The sequence below is a fragment of the Quercus lobata genome, chromosome 5 (genome assembly GCF_001633185.2).
Source record: "Quercus lobata isolate SW786 chromosome 5, ValleyOak3.0 Primary Assembly, whole genome shotgun sequence".
Classification (NCBI taxonomy): Eukaryota; Viridiplantae; Streptophyta; class Magnoliopsida; order Fagales; family Fagaceae; genus Quercus; species Quercus lobata.
In genome coordinates this window covers 71,615,269-71,636,286 of record NC_044908.1, presented here as the reverse complement: position 1 = coordinate 71,636,286, position 21,018 = coordinate 71,615,269, and the positions used below count along the sequence as shown (strand labels likewise).

At 36.8% G+C, this 21,018-nt stretch overlaps 1 protein-coding gene across 1 annotated transcript in view; it reads right to left on the bottom strand.

Moving 5' to 3' along the window:
- Positions 1-21,018, bottom strand: part of LOC115989472 — a 59,128-nt gene that overhangs the window by 15,822 nt on the left and 22,288 nt on the right. The window contains exon 4 of the mRNA XM_031113157.1: positions 14,523-14,591. Within this exon, the coding sequence (XP_030969017.1) occupies positions 14,523-14,591 (69 nt within the window). The remainder of the gene's footprint in view (positions 1-14,522; positions 14,592-21,018) is intronic.

Sequence of the window (21,018 nt, the reverse complement as noted above, 5' to 3'; positions counted from 1 at the left end):
AAAGAGTAAACCGCGTATTGGGATCCGCACATCATATTGGTTAGTCATGTACTGGGAGCTGTACATTATAAGGGGAGATTGTCACTACAGAACAAGTCCAATTGGGTATTGGGGTAAGGGTTCAACTGTAAGTTGGTATAAGGTATTGCGATTTCTTTACTTGTAACCGCTTGTTTTGATAATAGTGGATTCTCGGGAGTGGTGACCTTAAATTCACCTGGTGGGATTTTGCCTTGGTGATTTTCTCCATTCGTAAACAAATCACCCATGTCAAATTTATTTTCTGCTGCATTTAACTTAGTTGGTGATTTGTTTGTGCTACCTCATGTATTGCATGTTAATTAACTTAATTAATTCACTTGACTAATTAATTGGTTAATTCATTACAATGGGTCAATACATTCTTGACCTATCAAGTAGTATCAGAGCAGGCACACTCTGATTAGGTTTTAATCTTTGCTGTGTGATCCATTGACCCCTGTTGTCATGGAAACTCTTGATTGTTTTGATTTGCATGATTTTATGTTGAATGATGATGATGATGATATTCAAGATGCCTATTGCAAGCTTTATAATTTTTGTATGAAATCTCTTGAATGCTCTACAAAATTAAAAGCTAAATTTAAAAAGGTCAAACTTGAAAAAGATGATTTGATTGCAAAATTGGATGAAACCAATAATTTGAATGAGAATTTTAAAAATCAAATTTCATTCCAGGTAGACAAAATTAAAATTTTGGAAGAGCAACTAGTTGAATTTAAAACTGAAGTTGAAAAATTAACTAGTGTCAAACTTGTTGTTGTGCCTAACTCAAAAGAAAAAGATTTTTATATTCCTCCATTTAAAAGGAATAATGAAGAGTTGAAGGCTAATTGTGTTAGGATAGACAAAGGTAAAATATCTGATGTTAACGCTGAAGTTTCTAAACCTATGTCTAAAACTCCTCCTAGGAAGAATAAAAATTATGAATTTGTCTCCACTTGTCATCATTGTCATATTGTTGGTCATATTAGGCCAAATTGTCCTAAATTAAGGTCTTTGTCAACCTCTAAGGTTAGATCTCCTTCTAGGAAACCGAGTAATTCTAAAACTACTCATGTTTGTCACCATTGTGGTGCTTCAGGTCACACTCGTCCTAATTATTTCAAGTTGTTTCCTCATAAGCAAGTGTCCAATAGGTCTCATCCTTTGTCTAAAGGTTCTGTACCTATTCTTGGTGAGTTATTAAAAGCTTTGAGCTTTTTAACTCAATTTCAAGGGGAATTCTAATTCCTCTATGTCCTTTAGTAGTCATACTAGGACACGTGCCTTTTCATCTTCACGGCCAAGGACTCGTGCTATGTGGGTGATAAAGGATCCTAAGACTTAATTGTCTTTTTGTTTGTCCTTTGCTTTAATTTTTTCTATCTAAAGTTGGACTTTCTTTCTTGATTTCTTATTTGTGTTTTGGAATCATACTTTCATGCTTTTGCATTTAGTTTTATACTTTACTTTGTTTAACATGTTTTTGTTTGTTTTCTTTTTAGTTTTGCTTTATTTTGTTTTTCATATAAAATAAAAAAAATTTTAAAAAATTGAAAAATAAAAAAAATAGAAAAACAATGTGTGTTTGTGTACATTGGTACTTTTGTACCTTGGATGGCCATTGAAACAAAGTTTTCTAAATCTTGTATCTTTTGTAGCTTAGATGAGCATCTCTATGCACAACAAAGTAAGTGAGTTTTTGTGGCTCGTGTTTGTGATGAGTAAGATGAAGCAACTCGTATCACTCTTTTTGACGGGAAGGGCTAGAAAATCCTAAGAGAAAGGCATAAATAACCATCTCATCACTTTTGCCCGCCAATCATGAAATGACATCTGTATGCTTCGGCATAACAAAAGTACAAGGTCAAATGCTTAACATCATTGGGTATTTCTTTTCTATCTCTTATATGCCCATGCATGGTTTGCTTAAAAGAAAAATATGCAAAGAAAAATAAAAAGCAAAAAGAATAAAAATGCTTTATGTATGATTGCAAACGTGTCTTCTAGGATATATGGGAGTTATAGGATGTATCTCAAAGGTGATAGTCTCCATCAAGCAATTATAATTGTGTGTGAGTTAAAGTGATTTTCTTATATCTCAAATCGTCATAACATATAGACACGTATGCAATCTTGCGATATTTTTCACACACAACATGCAATATTCTTTGCTACTCTTGATACATGTGCAGGTACAATGTGATTTGGCTATCACAAGGAATACATGTGTTAATGTATGCTCACTAAACTATCTTAACTTGTTTTTGAAATAGAAAATTGGTTAGACTTGTTTAGTGTGTGTGTGCGTGTGTTTTGGGATCTATGTGCTTAACATTTTTCTTGTTGAGAGATGTTTTTGAGAGTTTAAAATGATGTTTGGATCCTTGGTTGAGTTGCATATTTGATTGCATTCATGTCTGTATTTCTCTCTTCCTGAAAAACTGTGTTATTTCTTTTCTCTCATTATTTTCCACATGGTACCTTGATGTGTTTTGTTTAGTACCTTTTAGGAAAGACAAGTTAAAGCGAAGTCAAGATTCCGAACCTTCTTCTTGTAGCAACTTCCGAAGTTCAGATTTTTTAGACTAGGCTTATTTATTCTGTAATCTTGAGTAGAATGTATTCTAGGATATTCAATGTATTCTTGTGATTTTGTCACGGATTGCCAAAATGGGAGATTGTTAAGGACATATTTTTATGTAATTGACATATCCTTTGACAAAATGCACTTTACTTGTATTTGGATAAATCTAAGTAGGTTTAAGATAATCATTACAAGTGGTTAAATTGAAGACATGAAGATTACTCAAGAACTGCTCAAGAAAAGTGCAATCTACAGGTCTCGATACCTCCTCGATAGAAGCTTGATCTATTGAGATTCATTAAAGCTCGACACATTTCTCAATCTATCGAGCTTACAGGATTCAAACTATAGCCAGCAACGTTTTTATTCTAAAAGGCTATTTGTTTATGAGTTTGTATAATCCTTATAAGACTAGAAAAGCCCAAGATTTGTGTAAACCTATTTGGAATAGGAGAGCCCATTAAGCTCTTATTTAAAGGAGGTGGAAAAAGAAAAACCTAACCCTAGAGAGCTTTATAAGGTTTTCTTTTTGAAACCCTAGCCTCCTCCTTCAGAAGAAAGAGTTCTTGTTGTGTTTCTTATACGCCTTTGGGTTCTGTAACCAAGCCAAGTCTCTTGCACTAACATTGAAGATCTTATTGGTGTTTCTATGTGAAGTTGCTGCAAATCAACTACAACAATCAAAGGGTTGCTGTAAAGGAGTAAGCCACGTACTGAGATACGCGCATCAGATTGGTTAGTCACGTACTAGGAGCCGTGCATTACAAGGAGAGATTTTCACTACAGAACAAGTCCAATTGGGTATTGGGGGTAAGGGTTCAATTATAGGTTGGTATAAGGTACTGGAATTTCTTTACTTGTAACCACTTGTTTTGATAATAGTGGATTCTCGAGAGTGGTAACCTTAAATTCACCCGGTGGGGTTTTACCTCAGTGTTTTCCCTATTCATAAACAAATCACCCATGCCAAATTTATTTTCCGTTGCATTTAACTTAGTTGGTGATTTGTTTGTACTACTACACATATTGCATGTTAATTAACTTAATTAATTCACTTGGCTAATTAATTGGTTAATTCATCACAAGGAGTCAATACATTCTTGGCCTATCATCTACAGTGATGCCGTATCACATGCAGATGGAGTTTTGGTGTATTTTTTGCTACGTTTTGCATTACCCAATGACAATGCTCTTATGAGAATGTTATACTGATCATCCAAAATAAAAATTCTTGCAATAGTCGTCACTCTGCCATTAGACCCACTAGTACTTTTTCCCTTCCCATTTGCCTTCTATTTTATTAATCTTGTTTTCAATGAGAAAATCTAGAACCACAACTTTTGTGTTACAATTTTTTTACGATTCTAATATGGTAGATTGTGAATGGTGAAGAAAAAATTATAAATTTATGTAAAAGTTGTTAGGGTCGGGTCATATTTTTATTTGTTGGCAAACACGTTTCAAAATGCACTTTATATGCATTTGAGTCTTAGTTTAAACGTGTTCATGTTCATACACAAGTGGTATAGTTTGAAGACACAAGAAACTACTCAAAAGATTGCTCAAGTAAAGTTGGAGGAACAGGTCTTCAATACCTATCAATCTATTAGGAATTAATAAATCTCAATGCCAACTAGCTTAGTATGTTTCGATCTATCAAGCTATAGGAAAATTGAATAGTAATTTTTTTTTTCAACCTATGATGACTTGGCCTATCTTGGAATTCGTGCGTTGGGGTTTCAGAGCATATAAAAGTTACTTTTCAAGACCGTCATTATACACACACACACAAAGACACACTTATAATGAAGCTGATGTGACATCAATGCGTCTAGGGTATTGTACTAAGCTATTATCAGTTCATCAAAGTGTGTTTGAAGAACTCTACACCCAATTGCAACAATCAATGATTGCTGTGGAGTTAGTCACGGAAGGTAATTTGTGCAAAGAAGAAGTTTGCTGCAAGAAGTAGTCCAATTGGGATTAGAGTTGAGCTTCCTTATAGATTAGTAAATTCTACTATAGGTAGGTACTTCAAGATAGGGTAAAATTTCTTGTATTTGTAACCTATGTTCTTGTTAGTGGTATTTTAGGAGTGGTGACTTGAATAATCGCCTAATTGGGTTTTGCCTGTGAGTACTTTCTTACCATTGTGATCAAATCACTTCTATCAAATTTATTTTCTACCACCCTTAACTATAAATTGATTATTTGACTATGCCTTAATTGGATTTACACGTAATTAAACAAATTATTCAACTTGGATAACTGGTTAATTATCTGGATTCAATTATTTAACCCAACAAAAGTTATAGGCGACAGTACAATAAAGTTGTGGCAAAAGTAGTGTATGTGCAAGTTAGACTTTTAAGCTTGTGAAGAGGATAAGTTACAGATCTAATAGTACATTTAAGTGCAAAAGCTCATGAATAATAAAAATAGGAACTTTAACACTTTAAAGTCTAAATAATGTAAAGGTAGAACAAGAAAAAGTGAAGAAGGCGTGTGACATAAGTGGAAAACCCTTAGAAAGGGATGAAAAACCACGACGAGTGAAGAACATAATATCTTTCACTCTTTAAAGCTCTCTATTATGTGAAAGTTTAAGGTTCCACACATGGTAATGTTCTTCCCTAAGAAAGCCTTTCTCTTCCTCACTTCCTACCCAGATTTCTACCTTTCTCCCTATCTTTATGTCTTTTGCCCTAATTGCTCAGCAACATGTTCCTCTTATAGTATGAGGAATGTTGTTAGGTACACAAAAACAGGTGTCAAGCCCTCATTCTCCCATTTAAACCCTAATACAACTATTGTACTATACTATGGTTGGAGGAGAGAGAAAATCTGCCAATGTTAGGGTAGGGGGATGAAGGGCAACTCTGTTACGCCGTGGGGAACAAGCAATAGACAAGGAAAGGGACATCAGGGAGGTTAGGAGTGATACATGCATTCTCAGTAGTGGTCTAACATACCCTTAGCCAATGAGGGGTGTTTTATAGCCTCTGACCATAGGGAATCACTATCTCCCTTTTGCATTGGTGCTGGGTATCCATGGTAGGCGCATATTTCACTCTTTCCCAGGATGATCACGCCGTTGGCATGAGCCAAAGTACTCTCCCTTTGCCAACGTCCTTCTCCCTTTCCTTACAACTTGTCCACGTGTAGGGTCTAGATTTAGCCACACCAACACTCGTGTTTGCCTTGGCTGGTGTTATGTACAAGTAGTAGTCTTCAACGCAGTGGCACTAAATATCTTATAGTACCTTCGAGGTACCATGACCTTCATTTCACTGTAGGCCCTCTTTCATTGTTTGCCTACAAAGATGCAAAGTAGGCAGGTCACCCTTAAGATCGAAAATCTATTGCAAGCAACCTCATTTATCTTGGCCATAACTCAATTGCCTGGTGTGCCACAACCTACAATCTTGCAACCGTCCACCAAGGGAAAATATAGAATTTTTGCCTCCATTGCCACTGAAGTTTGTTGGCTGCACATGCTTTTTCAAGGATTTTGTGTGTGTGTGTGTGTGTGTTGGGGGGGGGGGGGGGGGGGGGGGGGATTTGGGGCGCCTCCACAGTCCAATTCTTTGGTTTCACAATGTTTTTGCATCGGCCATGCTTGCACAAAGCACATCGTAGTTGAATACCATTTTGTTCATGGAAAGGTGTGTTGGCGTGATCTCTAGATTAAATTTGTCAGCACCAATGATTAGCATGCTGACATTTCACCAAGAGCTCTTCATCTGCTCGATTTCTCTATTTTCAGACAAAACTCCTAGCTGAATTTCGCCCCTGGAGTTTGAGTGAATCATAAAGGCAGTACCAAACGACCTATAGCTCATATGGCTATACAAGCCAAACGACATGCGGTTTAATACAACTGAACACTCTCCTGTCATACGACCTGTCGTGGATACAGGGCAACGACATGGCATTAACCGATTCTAAAGATTGTTATTGTATTTTGTTTAATTACTTAGTGTAAGTTCTAACCGTTAGTTTGTTAGTTGCTTACTACGACTATAAAATAGAAACAAAGCACCCTATATGCAATGAGATCAAAAGTAGAGTCTCTCTAATTTTTTTCTTTGAGTTCTCACCCTAAATTTCTCACATATAGAGATGTCCGAAGTAGAAATATGAAATTTTTATATTTGAACAAATAGAAGGCTCGTTAAAAGGTGGAATGTGTTCAAAAGAAGATCGAAGCACCATCACCAATAAAAACAGAAACTTAGGCTGAGGAGGGTGGCCTAGCCCTGCCCCATAAAAAGCCATGAGCATCCTTGAGTGGAATTGCCGTGGCTTAGCTCATTTAGTAGAAGTTTGAAATCTGTGGGCTATCATATGTGCATAATATATAGTCCAGATATTGTTTGTATTTGCGTATGGTCCTAATCAATAGTAGATAGATTATGCTCTAGTAATTTCCTACTCGTTGCTTTTGTGGGTAGGGCAGTTGTTTATATCTATTTTGGAGGCAATTAAAGCGTCGATATCGAAGTCGCTTTGAAAAACAAAAATACAATTCAGATGTTGGTGTTTCTGGATCCACCAAGCCAACCTTGGATGGTGTCCGTAGCAAAGTTTTAAATTTTGTTTTGGTGACCATTTCGGTTTGGAATATTTCCACATCGAATATCTTTTATGTTCCGAATTCCAATATATATATATATATATATATCAGAAGGGTCAGGTTGATGAAAGTAAGTCTGAGCAGTTGAAGTCAAGTTAGTAAGGAATCTGAGATCAAACCTGGACTTTTTTTTTTTTTGATAGTCAACACAAATAGCTTTCATTAATTTGAACACTGGTTCATCAAAAGTACATCTCTATGCACTTGGCATTGAATCATTGGTGGGGTATCTTCTACCCACACTACACAATCAGTAATAAGTTTGGCATTCTGAGCCATTACATGAGCAGCCCAATTTCCTGTTCTACGGACATAGCTGGCTTTCCACTCCTGAACCCATTGCCTCCAATGACTAGCACCAGTAATAAGCATTTGAATTGAGGTTGGCGGCAAGCACTTACCCAGCAGAGCATTGGTGACAATCTGAGCATCTCCTCCCAGAATTATTTGCTTCAAACCAAGGTCCCTTGCTAGCATTAAACCTTCTTCAAAAGCTTTCGCTTCTACTTCCACAGCTCCTAAGGGGAGATTCAGCTTCTTACTAATAGCTCCCATAATTTGGCCTTGGTCATTTCTAATCACAACTCCAATACCACAGTTGTTAGTCTCCTTAAATACCGCCCCATCCACATTAGCTTTATACCACCCCTCCCTAGGCAGCCTCCATGCTTGAGTTCTCGACACCACAGAAAGCTTTTCCCTTATATTCCCTGATCTGAATTCCTCCACCAACAGCTCAGCCTCCTTGACAATCACCTTTCCTGCCTTGCCCCGCCCTTCAAATTTTAAGGAGTTTCTATTCTTCCAAATACACCAAGCCGTAGTAGCAAAACACTCGCAATTTATCTTCCTTCTCCCTTCCCAAAGCTTCCACACAACCTCCATGAAGTCACGGTGTGCATTTCTGAGTTTAGGCAGCAGCATATTTGACTCCCTCCACACAGCCCCAGCCGCCTCACAATCCCATAAGGCATGCCCAGATGACTCTACCATTCCACATACCCCACATGCCTCCTCAATGGGAATTTTCCTAAGCTTTAGGCAGTAGTTCGTAGGGAGAATGTTCTTGCATGCCCTCCACATAAATTGCTTTATCTTACTAGGACAGTGCAACTGCCAAAGAAACTTCCAAAACTGTCTGCCCTTTCCTGGATCTGACACCTCACAGGCTTCCTCTTTACTTCTTTTTTCACACAACCAGCTACACGCCACCTTATAGGCACTGCTTACCGTGAACCTCCCATTTGGAGTCCAAGCCCATGTCACAGCGTCCTCAGGTAGAGAGAGGCTTATTGGAATACTTAAGATAGTTTCCGCTTCGTGGGGGATAAAGACACTCCTCACCAGATTTTTGTCCCAACCCCCCTCATACTGATTAATTAGAGACTCCACCATTTCACCTTCAAATGCTTGTGGTTTAGGACTAATCACCTTAAAAGAGTGAGGGGTTGGCAACCATCTATCAGCCCAAATCCGCACCTTTTGCCCATTTCCTATGCTCCACCGCATTCCCCTCTCCAGAACCTCTCTTGCTGCCAACAAACTCCTTCATGTGTATGACGGCATATTGCCAAGCTGTGCCTCCATGAAGTTGTTACTTGGGAAACAGAGCATTGGAAGGAAGACTGCTATTAGCTTCTACACAAACGACTTTAGTTTTTAGACTTACTGCTTGTTGTGCTACTTGTAGTTTAGGATGTGTTTTAGTTAGCTTTATATTAAGGGTCATGCTAACAAGTGTCCTTAGGGCAATGGTTAACAATCTATTTTAAGAAAATTTTGACACCACTTTTAAAATGAAAAAAGCTATTGAAACATTAATTGTTTTTTTTTTTTTCTTTTCCTATAAAAACTTTCTTTAAATGGATTGTTAACCATTACCTTAAAAGTATCCGTTGGCATTTCCCTTATATTAATTATGGACACATGAAGTTTTGTGATTGGTGTAATGTTCATAACCAATTTTGGAGGGAAGATCCAGATAGATAGGAAAGTTAATTAGGCAGTTAGTAGCTTATTCCTTTGTATATATAGATTAGCTTGTACAATCAAAAGGTTAATGCAATTATTGATTCATCAAAACTCTTATATGGTATCAGAGCACTCTGATTCTCTCTAGAACTTTCTTTCACCCCGAGAGCTTTTAGTCTCTATTTTGTTTTTCAAGGTCCGTCAATGGCAGCAACCATTGAGTTAGTCATCACCATTGATGAATAGAATCCATTTTACTTACACTATGGAGAAAATCCAGGGGCAATTCTAGTTGCTCAACCACTTTTAGATGATAATTACCCTACCTGGGCTAAATCAATGCAGAGAGCATTGGGGGCAAAGAGCAAGTTAGGGTTTATCGATGGAACACTTTCATTGACTCCTGCAATGGCAAAGGTTCCAGTTCTTGTTCAAGCTTGGACTAAGTACAACAACATGGTTGTATCTTGGATACTCAATTGTGTTTCTCTAAAGATTCTTACAAGTGTGGTCTACAAGAACACAGATCTAGAGGTCTGGAACAATCTCAAGAATCGATTCTCTCAGAAAAATGGACCAAGACTCTTTCAACTTCAGAAGGAGCTTGCAAGAATTTCTCTGTGAGATCTCTCTATCATAGATCATTTCACTCAATTGAATGTTTTGTGGGGTGAGATTGAGAATTACAAAGCTCTTCCACGCTGCACCTGTGGTTCTTGCACTTGTTCAATCAATGAGAAGCTAACATAGTATCAGCTACAAGATTTAGTGATGCAATTCCTTATAGGACTCAATGAGTCATACAGTCAGATCCTAGGGTAGATTTTGTTGATTGATCCACTTCCTTCAATTAATGTATTCCTTGCTTATACAAGATGAAAGTCAAAGAGCAATTGGTCATTCCACTAGAGCTTATGTTGAGTCCATTGCTTTGGCAACTAAAGCTTTTGGTGGATTTGGTTATGGTAGTGGGAATGCATCTGGTCATGCTGGTAAAGGCAACAAGAACAAAGGGAAAGAGAGGCCTGTATGTAGTCATTGTGGAATCACAGTTCATGTTGCTGAGAAGTGCTACAAACTTCTTGGTTATCACCCTAGCTACAAGGGAAAGGGAAAGAATTCAATGGCTAATCAAGTTGGAGGTCTTGATCTTGGGTTCATGGACTCAGATGCTATGCCACAACAACAGCCCTTCTTATCTCAATAAGCTTTTACCTTCACTGCAAATTAGCACCAGAAGATTTTGGCCATGATTGGTAGTTCAAGCAATGCCTTTCAAGGCCAAGGGAACATCATTAGCTCAAATGTCACTCCTATAGCTATGGCTAATCATGTTTCCACCACTACTCTACTTGCAGGTATGCCTCTCAACTTAAAGCACTCCATTTTTGCTGCCAAAGTGGTTAACAAAAGTGCTTATAGTTGTAACACTTGGGTTTTAGATATAGGAGCCACAAACCATATTATATGTTTACTTAGCTTGCTTAATACCATAACAAGTCTAACTCAATGTGTAGTTGAATTGTCTAATGGAGAAAATGCTTAAGTAACTCATATAGGTTCAGTCAAAATTTCTGCAACCTTAGTTCTTGAAAGTGTCCTTTGTGTTCCTTCATTTTCTTTCAATCTGTTATCCATTAGCAAACTCACTCAAAAATTGCCATATTGTCTTTTTTTTTTTCTTCTTTCTTAATTCTGTTTCATACAGGACCTTTTATCTTGGAAGACGATTGGAATAGGTGAGGTGCATAATGGACGTTACTTGCTACAAAGATCAGATTGCATCAATCCTTCATCCTTGACAGACTACTTCATCAAACACAAGTTTGCTCACCTTTCTTCTTTTTCTATCAATTCTGTGATTAGTTTGCCTAAAGTTTGGCATTTTAGGTTAGGTCATCCTTCAATAAATAAGTTGAGATCTTTACAAGATACTCTATGTGTTGATTTCAATTCTTGTACTGATGTTTGCCACATTTGTCCATTGGCAAAGCAAAATAGATTGCCTTTCCCATTTAATAATAATTTATATGCTTCTCCTTTTGATCTTGTGCATGTTGATATCTAGGGGCCTTATTTTGTTCCAAACACATGAAGGTTTTAGATATTTCTTGTCCATTGTTGATGATGCTACTAGAAGTACTTAGGTTTATATGTTGAAAGAAAAATATGATGTTAGAAGCATTCTTATTTCCTTTTACAAAATCATTCAAACTCAATTTAAGACTAACATCATTCAAACTCAATTTAAGACTAACATCAAGTCTATTAGGTCAAATAATGGACAAGGATTTGCTATTGTTGATTTTTATAATGCTCATGGTATAATCCATCAAAAGAGCTGTGTTTACACTCCTCAACAGAACTCTGTGGTGGACCGGAAACATCAACACCTTTTGTCTATTGCAAGAGCTTTAAAACTTCAATCTAATGTGTATTCATGTTATTGGGGAGATTGCATTCTTACTACAAACCATATTATCAACAGGTTGCCTTCTCTAGTATTGCAAAATAAAACTCCTTTTGAACTTCTTTTCCATTCTAAGCCTTCCTATAGTCATTTTAGAGTGTTTGGATGCTTGTGTTATGTATCAACCATATCTGTTTATAGAGATAAATTTCAACCAAGAGCTCAAGCTTGTGTTCTCCTTGGTTATCCTCTTGCCACTAAAGGGTACAAACTCCTTAATCTCAACTCTATAAAAGTCCTTATTTCTAGGGATGTTGTTTTCCTTGAACATATTTTTCCCTTCATTTCTTCTGATCTTGTGTGTCCATCTATCTCTTTAGATTCTTCTCGTTCTAATCCTGATCTTACTACCACTCTTATTTCTCCATTCCATAACTCTCCAATTTATCATGAAAATTTCTTTAATGATCAACATTTTACTCTTGACGTAGACTTAGATTCTGATGATGATGCTGATAGCTCACCTAAATCTGCTTTACCTTAGGAAATTCACTCTAGCTTAGACCAATCTGCTTTTGGGACAGCTAAGATTGCTTCTATTCCTACATCTCATGTTGATTCCCAAGCCATTCCTTCTATTAATCCATCTAGTGCTTCAACTGATGTTTAATCTATCACTCAAGTTGTTCCCTTTGATATGCATCATGTTCCACAGGCTGTTGCTCAACCTAATGCACCACCTCAGGTTCTTAGAAGGTCTACTAGGGTTTCACACAAACCTTCTTACTTGCAGTCTTATCATTGCAATCAAGTCACTGGTTCATCTGCACATGCTATTCCATCAATTCCTAAGAAAGGTATTGCTCATCCTCTCCATAATTTTCTGTCTTACTCTCACCTTTCCCCACATCATAAACACATTTGCAATTCCATTTCTTCTGAAGTGGAACCTACTTCCTATGTCCAAGTTGTTAAAGACCCTAAGTGGAGAAATGCTATGGCAACTGAAGTTGCTGCTTTGGAAGCAAACAATACTTTGTCCCTTACTTTCTTACCTGCTCACAAGAAGCCTATAGGCTGCAAGTGGGTCTATAAAAATTAAACATATGGCTGATGGCTCTATAGAAAGGTATAAGAACAAGTTGGTTGCTAAGGGCACCTAGGGAGAGGGGCTGGACTATACAGAAACCTTTTCACCAGTTGCCAAGATGGTTTCTGTTAAAACTTTGCTTGCAGTGGCTACTATGAAAGGGTGGAACTTATCTCAACTTGATGTGAACAATACTTTTTTGCATAGGGATCTTGAGGAAGAGGTTTACATGGTTTTGCCACTAGGCTTTCATAGCAATGGGGAGGTTGTTTGCAAACTTAACAAGTCATTGTATGGTCTGAAACAAGCTTCTAGACCGTGGTTTTCAAAGTTTTCTCAAGCTTTGATTCAGTTGGGTTTTCATCAATCCAAGGCAAATTACTCACTGTTTGTAAGGAATAATTCTAAAGTTTTTGTGGCATTAATTGTTTATGTGGATGATGTCCTTATAGCTAGTGACAATGTGCAAGTTGTGGCAAATCTCAAAGTGTTGCTAGATAGACAATTCATGCTTAAGTATTTAGGGGATTTGAAGTTCTTTCTAGGCCTGGAAGTGGCAAGGTCTAAGGAAGCGATAAATCTTTGTCAAAGAAAGTATGCTCTTGAGCTTTTGGAGGATGCAGGTATGTTGGGTTGCAAGCTAGCAAAAATGCCTATGGATCAGAATCTAAAGCTAAACAAATATGAAGGAAAGGAATTGAATAATCCTCACACATATAGAAGATTGATTGGCAGATTACTCTATTTGGCCATTACAAGACCAGATATCACCTTTTCTATTCATAGGCTAAGTCAATTCATGGCTAAGCCTAGATTACCACATTCACAAGCTGCAAATAGAATCTTGCAGTACATCAAAGGCACTCTTGGTCAGGGATTATTGTGCTCAAGTCAGTTAGAGCTCCACATTAAAGCATTTGCTGATGCAGATTGGGCTACATGCCTTGATACTCAAAGATCAACCACAAGATATTGTGTTTTTCTTAGGAATTCTTTAGTTTCCTAAAAATCCAAGAAGCAACAGAGTGTGTCTAGGTCTTCTGCAGAATCAAAATACAGGGCAATGGTTGTGGCAGTATGTGAGATTGTATGGTTGTTAAGCTTTCTCAAACATATTCAACTGACTCATTCTAAAGCAGCTTTGCTCTTCAATAACAGTCAAGCAACAATGCATATTGGGGCCAATCCTATTTTCCATGAGAGGACAAAACACATTAAGATAGATTGTCATATTGTCGGGGATAAAGTATAGGCCAAAGTGATAAGATTATTGCATGCTAGAACCAAGTCTCAAGTGGAAGATCTTTTAACAAAGGCATTAGGGTCACAACAATTTTCTTCTCTACTGGGCAATGGTGAATATACATTCCCCTCTTCCTCTTGAGGGGGAGAATCAAAAGGGCCAGGTTGATGAAAGTAAGTCTAAGTAATTGAAATCAAGTTAGTAAGGAATTTGAGATCAAACTTGGACTAAAGCTGCAAAAACAGAGCATTGGAAGGAAGACTGCTATTAGCTTCTGCATAAATGACTGTAGTTTTTAGACTTACTGCTTGTTGTGCTACTTGTGGTTTAGGATGTGTTTTAGTTAGCTTTATATTAGTTACGGACATGTGTAGTTTTGTGATTGGTGTGTTGTTCATAACCAATTTTGGAGGGAAGATTCGGATAGATAAGAAAGTTAGTTAGGCAGTTAGTAGCTTATTCCTTTGTATATATAGATTAGCTTATTCCTTTGCAATTATTCATTCATCAAAACTCTTATAATATATATACTATTCAGACACATAAAGGAAAATAAGATCATACCTTTTGCTATGACCTTCAACATGGCATGATACATGTCCTTCCACAAGGCATAATATTTTCTAGAAATTGCTGTATTTGCATTAGAAAAAAGAAAAAGGAAAAAAAAGAAGAGAGTATTGATTAGAAGCATGTCTCTAATAGGATAAAAAAGAGGAATATAAGCACAAATATTTGAGGGAAAGGCATAGTTAATAACTCAAAGTATATGACGAAAGATAAAACCTATAGATGGTAATCAATTTTTTTGGCCCTAAATCAAGGTATGATTGTTTGGAGGGATTTTAGGGAGGATGGAAAATTGATAAGAAAAAAGTGGAGAGAAAGCATTTTTAGTGAGTGTTTGGCTGGGGGGGAGGAAGAAAAAAAAAAGTAGTGGAGCTAGGGTGTTTTCTCCCCAGGCCCACCAAAATGTTTTACCCCTAGATTAGGGAGAAAATTAGAGAGAAAAAGAGAGGTTGTGTTTTGGACACAGTTGTCCCTCCCAAACGTTACTTTTTAGACTTGTTTTTCTTTGCTAATCCATTCTTTGTTTTTGTGTTTTATTTATTTTTCTTCTTATTTGCTTTTTCTTTGGTGTTGGTCCTTTATTTATTTATTTATTTATTTTTGGGGGGGGGGGGGGTTGATACATGCTTCTCTTTTTGTCTTTTTTGGTTTGGTTGGGATTTTTTCTCTTTTTTTCTTATTGTTTAACTAGGCGTTGTTGTTGTTGTTTTTTTATTTTTTTATTTTTTTAAATTTTTTTCTTTTGTACTAGGCATGCTTTTTCTTTTTGTTGTTAACTCCTTCTTTCTTTCTTTTTTCTTTTTTCTTTTTTTTTTTTTCAAATTGGACATAATTTTTTAATAAGGTTGTATAAGTAAATCTATACAAACTCTATTTTTTATCCTCCCATTTTTCTTCTCAACCAAAATTTTTTTTTCCACTCCACCACTTTTCCACCCCTCCAATCAAATACAAACAAGGGAAACTAAAATCTCTTCTATCCTCCCACTTTTCCACCTCTCTTCATTTTCTATCCTCCCACTTTTCCATTTGGCCAACTAAAAATGTGGATGACAATTCCATTCTAGTGGTTATCAAGGGCATAAAATTTTGTAATTGTAGAGAGAATTAGATGTCCAAATAAAATGAGAGTCCTTGTATTTATAAAAAAAAATAACATATCCCATAGGAATGGACATTTCCATTGGTGAATATATATATATATATATATATATATATATATATCTTATTTAGGAGTGTGTATGGATTGGGTTGGGTCAGGTTGGAGGCTTTTTTCAATCCAACCCAACCTAACCTTGTTAGGTTGAGAAATTCTCAACCCAATTCAACCCAACATGGGTTGGATTGGGTTGATGGGTTATGCATTCATATTTTATACCTTGTAAATTTTATACCTTGTAAGAAAATGAGTTTTCATCAATTATATAAACATTTTTTTTCAATAAATTATTACAATTCATATAATATGCTTAAATTATAGTATTTCAAATTTCTAAGTTATTCAAAACTAATTCTCAAAATATCAAAATAAATCAGACTCAAAGATTAAAAAAAAAAATGTGATAAAAGAAATTTTATACATATGGGGGGTTGGATTAGGTCAGATGTGTTGAAAAAACTATCGATGTGAATTTGGTCTGACTCAAGGTTTAAATAATATTCTAACCCAACCCAACCCACCAATCCACAAAAAACCAACTCAAGATGTAGGGTAGGGTTGGGTCAATTTTGTCGGGTTAGTGAGTTTAATGCACACCCTTAATCTTATCCAAAGCCCAAAGGATGTGTATCTCCACATAAACTACACCTATGAATGTTGGGGAGAGAACACCATACAAAGACTCCGATTGAGAGGTTAATATAACATATAAGGACATCACTTAACCGAAACACTTTTAGGTTAAGTGTGTTCCTGTATATTATATTAACTACTCATTAGTAATGTGAGACTACACAACTTGACCAATCACACCACTCACATGTGAATTTTTTAACAAAAAAGCAACATAATTTACGAAATAGAGAATTATATTCGTGAGGGTGCACCATATTATGGTGTGTTTATCATAATGTATAATAACATGTCCCTATTGACCGCAATATAATTAATGGCGTTCCCTCCGGCAGCTAGCATGTATCATTGTATTATGCTAACTCTTATATATGAAACTTACATATCGGTGTAGCTAATTTTTCCGCACCCTTTTCTCACTACTCTATACTAATCAAACCCTTCACAATATACGACTTTTATAGTATACACCAGACGACTACTTAACTAACTATTATTCAAGTGAACAACATAGGTATTGAGACATCTCAAGATCTTGTGGTTGGGGACACAACCCACACCCATACCGAAACCTACGACTTAAATCTTACACAACAAACTATTTGTTTACCTATGCTAATTTTTGTGTGTGTACTTCCTTCAAGCCACCATTCTTGAAGGTTTTGCGTAAAGACCTTAGTCACTATACGAGACTAAATATGAACCAATTACGACACGATGCATATAAATTTTTGGGATATACATTCATGTGAAAATTAAAACTTTCTTTTGTTAACAATGCTCTTCACCCTTTATTATACCCATCATGTCCCCTTGGCACAAGTTACATAGTGACGTTCATCTAGGCATCCACAAATCCTTCATATGGAATTGAAACATGTAATGCTCACCCTTGGTGTTCACAAGTCTCATCTCAACCTAATCCTAAAAAATTAGAGTTAATTTTTGTAAAATTGTGATTTTCAATTATGTTGTTGTTGGCTTTAATTTCATGTCAAATTTGATTGTATTTTTTCAATCATTTCCCTGTATTTTTGTGAGATTCAATGTAATGGGTTACTGTGTGAAATTGGTGAAGAAACTATAAAGAACAGAGCAACTCGCGACTAACTCGTGAGTGGACAACCCGCAAAAGGTCACATGAGAAGTACATGCTGGAAGTTAAAGAGTCAAGTGCCTGAAGGCATCTCACAACTTGGCCAACTCGCGTGATGCATTGCTAGCCTATTTTGTGTGCTTGCCCTTGGTGCACACACCCTATCACCCTTGATGTGTCATGCTATTCTTCATGATTTTGTTTCATTTTGTCTATCTAGCATCTGTATCATGTCATTTTTCCTTGCTTATGCTCTTTTAACTTAGATTTTAGAGTGTTTTGCTTTGTTTTTGTACTAAATTGCATTTAATCAATTTTGTTGGCTTTGTTGTATAGTTTGTTGGTTATTATTTGTTTATGTAAGTGGATCCTAGGTAGAAAACCACCGCAAATCAATCTACTAAGCACCTGCATGTAAGCTATGATGCTTAAAGGTTTAGGAATGGAGATGCTTACTCCGCATTCACTGACTTCTACAAGGAGGCTATGTTCATTGTAGAGAGAGAAGTCAATCTTGAGTCACTATCTCATACCTTCATTCTAGAAGTGTTTAGGGAGAGCACATGGACTCCCCTTCTCATTGGCTTTGGGGATGTGTGTGAACCATTAGTTCAAGAGTTCTTCTCGAATGCGGTTGTGAATGCTTGTTTGATAGACTATTGGGTAAGAGGAACAGAGTTCACAATTTCCCCTGCATCAATCCAAAATCTGCTTCAATCTCATATAGTAGTTTTGGAGTCATCTCTACCTTATAATGAGAGGAGGACAAGGATTGCAGAAGCAGTAACGGATCTTGGTGGTAGACAAGAACGTTCTACTATTTAGACCATGCATACAGTTGATTTTACTCTAGAAGTCAGAGCACTTGCATACATCATGATCTTCAACTTGTATCTGGTTAGAAATTTGACAACATTGTCCCAACCAAGATCTTTGTTCCTTCATGATTTATACAAAGGAAGGGACATTAACATTTGTGCACACATCTACCATTTGCTTGCCAATGTGTTAAGAAGAAGAAGGTCTGAATGACTCTAGCGTTTGCAAGCTTGATCATGAGTTTTCTTATTGAAAATAGAGTCAAGTTTCCAACTAGCTGGGTTTTTATGAAGAGGGAAGATCCTATTTCATCAGCAACTATGATTAGGAGTAGATATCATCTTCTGGGATTTGATAAAGGACCAAAAGGGAAGAAGTCACAAGGTGAGGCCTCTACAACTATAGGTGGTGACACCGATGAGGAGATTGATCGGTTTACACTTGGTCCAGATGACATTCTTCCTTCCCTACCACAACTACAACCATAAACACAGGCTCAGGCTTAGGCTCCGGATCGACTTGATCAAATTTTTGCTAGATTGGACCACATGCAAAGGTCCATTGATGAGCATGCCAACCACTCCAACAATAGATTACCTATCTCTCCGATCACTTCATAGACATGGATCTAGATGAGTAGCAACTTTGGCCATTCCAGTCTAAAAGGGGAAGTAGTTTTAGCTTGAGGGGGAGTAGAAATCTTCCTAGAGCTAGTTTCTTTATTTACATTGCTTTATTTAAGCTTTCAGTACTTTAGTTTAAAACTTGGTTTTCTTTAGTACTTTCGCACTAGGTTTATATAGCCTTTATGACACATTTAGTTTTGTTATTGCCTTCTTGCTTTAGTTCTCTTTATTGCATCATACTTTTGTTGGACATGCAATTAGTTTTTGCTATGCACTTAATTGTTTGCGTGTCTGGATGTTCATTTACTTGATAAATGTTCATTGCAGTCATTTCTTAATGACTGTTCTTGTTTGATCAAGTTATGCTATTATTATAATTCAATTGGTATGTACTTGTCTTGATTTCTACTTGTCTCAATTTTAATGAGCTTATTTGTTGTGTGCAAGTGTTTCAGGCTATAGGTATATGTGTTACAAGTTCTTCACAGATTTTAGAGTTAAGTGTGAGTGAGTCTTGCCTTTGTTCCCAAACTCACATTTAAATCTAGAGTCTATTTAGGGGTTTTGTCACAAAATAGCCAAAGGTGGAGATTGTAAAGTTGTGATTTTTAATTATGTTATGTTGGCTTTAATTCCATGTCAAATTTGATTGTATTTTTTCAATCATTTCCTTGTATGTTTGTGGGATTCAATGTAATGGGTTAGTGTGTGAAATTGGTGAAGAATTGTAAAGAACAGAGCAACTCGCGACTTGCTCGCGATTGACTCACGAAAGGTCATGTGAGAAGCACATGCTGGAAGTAGAAAAGTCATCTCCCGACTTGGCCAACTCGCGAGATGACCCGCGAATTGCACTACTAGCCTATTTTGTGTGCTTTCCTCATTTTTTTACCAACACTATATAAGCCCACATTACCCATGAAATTGTAAGGAGAATTTTAGAGAGAAAACTCTAGAAATCCATTTGAGAGTTAGAGATTGTACACCTACAATCCTTTACACATTTCTCTTAATTTTCCTTTACTCCTTCCTCTCTAATTCCATACTCTTTGAGAGGTTTTTATCCCAAACACATTCCTCACCCAATTTGAGTGTCGTGAGTTGTTTTGGTGCACATGGGAAGCATTAGATGAAGCCATTCTTTGGTGGATGCAATTGGAGCTAATTTCAGGATTCGAAGAACTAGTGAAGATATGACTCAGTGAAGTTCGTTAGGAGCTGGAACTTGGAGGGTTCAAGTACTTTGGTTAGATTAGGCTTGGAAAGTCTTTTTGATATCCCTGTACTCTAACTTTATTCATCTATGACTTTTAGCCTTTTTTGTGGACTTTTGATTTTGTAAAGGATTTCAAAAACACTTAAGTGGAAAATCAAAACTACTTTATATTCAAACTAGGAACTTTGTACATAACATACTAATATCCACAAGAGTTGCACATGCAAGTAACTTGTGATTTTTAGGGAATTCAAATATTAGAAAACATAAAATACTGTGAGGAAACATAAGTGTTGAAAGATAACATAGATAGACTACTAGTAGTAACCAATAGTCTGGAGGAGCTAAGGTCGTCCATGATAACCTTTTCGACGAGTCTTCACTGGTAGTACTTCCTTAGATGCTCCACATTCCATGGATGCTCCAGCCTTCATCCATCTAGGGCCTCTAGGTAGTATGTTTCTTATCTTTTGTAGTTGACAACTTTGTATGGTCCTTCCTAATTGGATCCCAACTTTCCATGAGCAAGATCCTTAGTGGTTAGGGACACCCTTTTTAAGATGTGGTCTCTAATGTTGAATTGCCTAGGCTTGACCAACACATCATGGTGCTTGGTCATCAAGTTCTTGTAACGTGCCGCCCTCACCTCGTCTATAAGATTAAGGCTTAGACGGAGCTAATTCTCACTTTCTTCATCCTTATAGTGGGCCACCCTGAAGTTGGTTAATCCAACCTTTGCAGGTATCACTGCATCATTTCCATATGCCAACATAAATGGAGTCTCTCTTGTGGAGTCCTCACCATCGTCCTATACGCCCAAAGGATGCTAGGTAACTCATCGGGCCATATCCCCTTTGCTCCCTCAAGCCGAGTCTTAATGATCTTGAGCAAGGATCGGTTTGAAACTTCTACTTGCCCATTTACTTGCGGGTGGAAGGGTG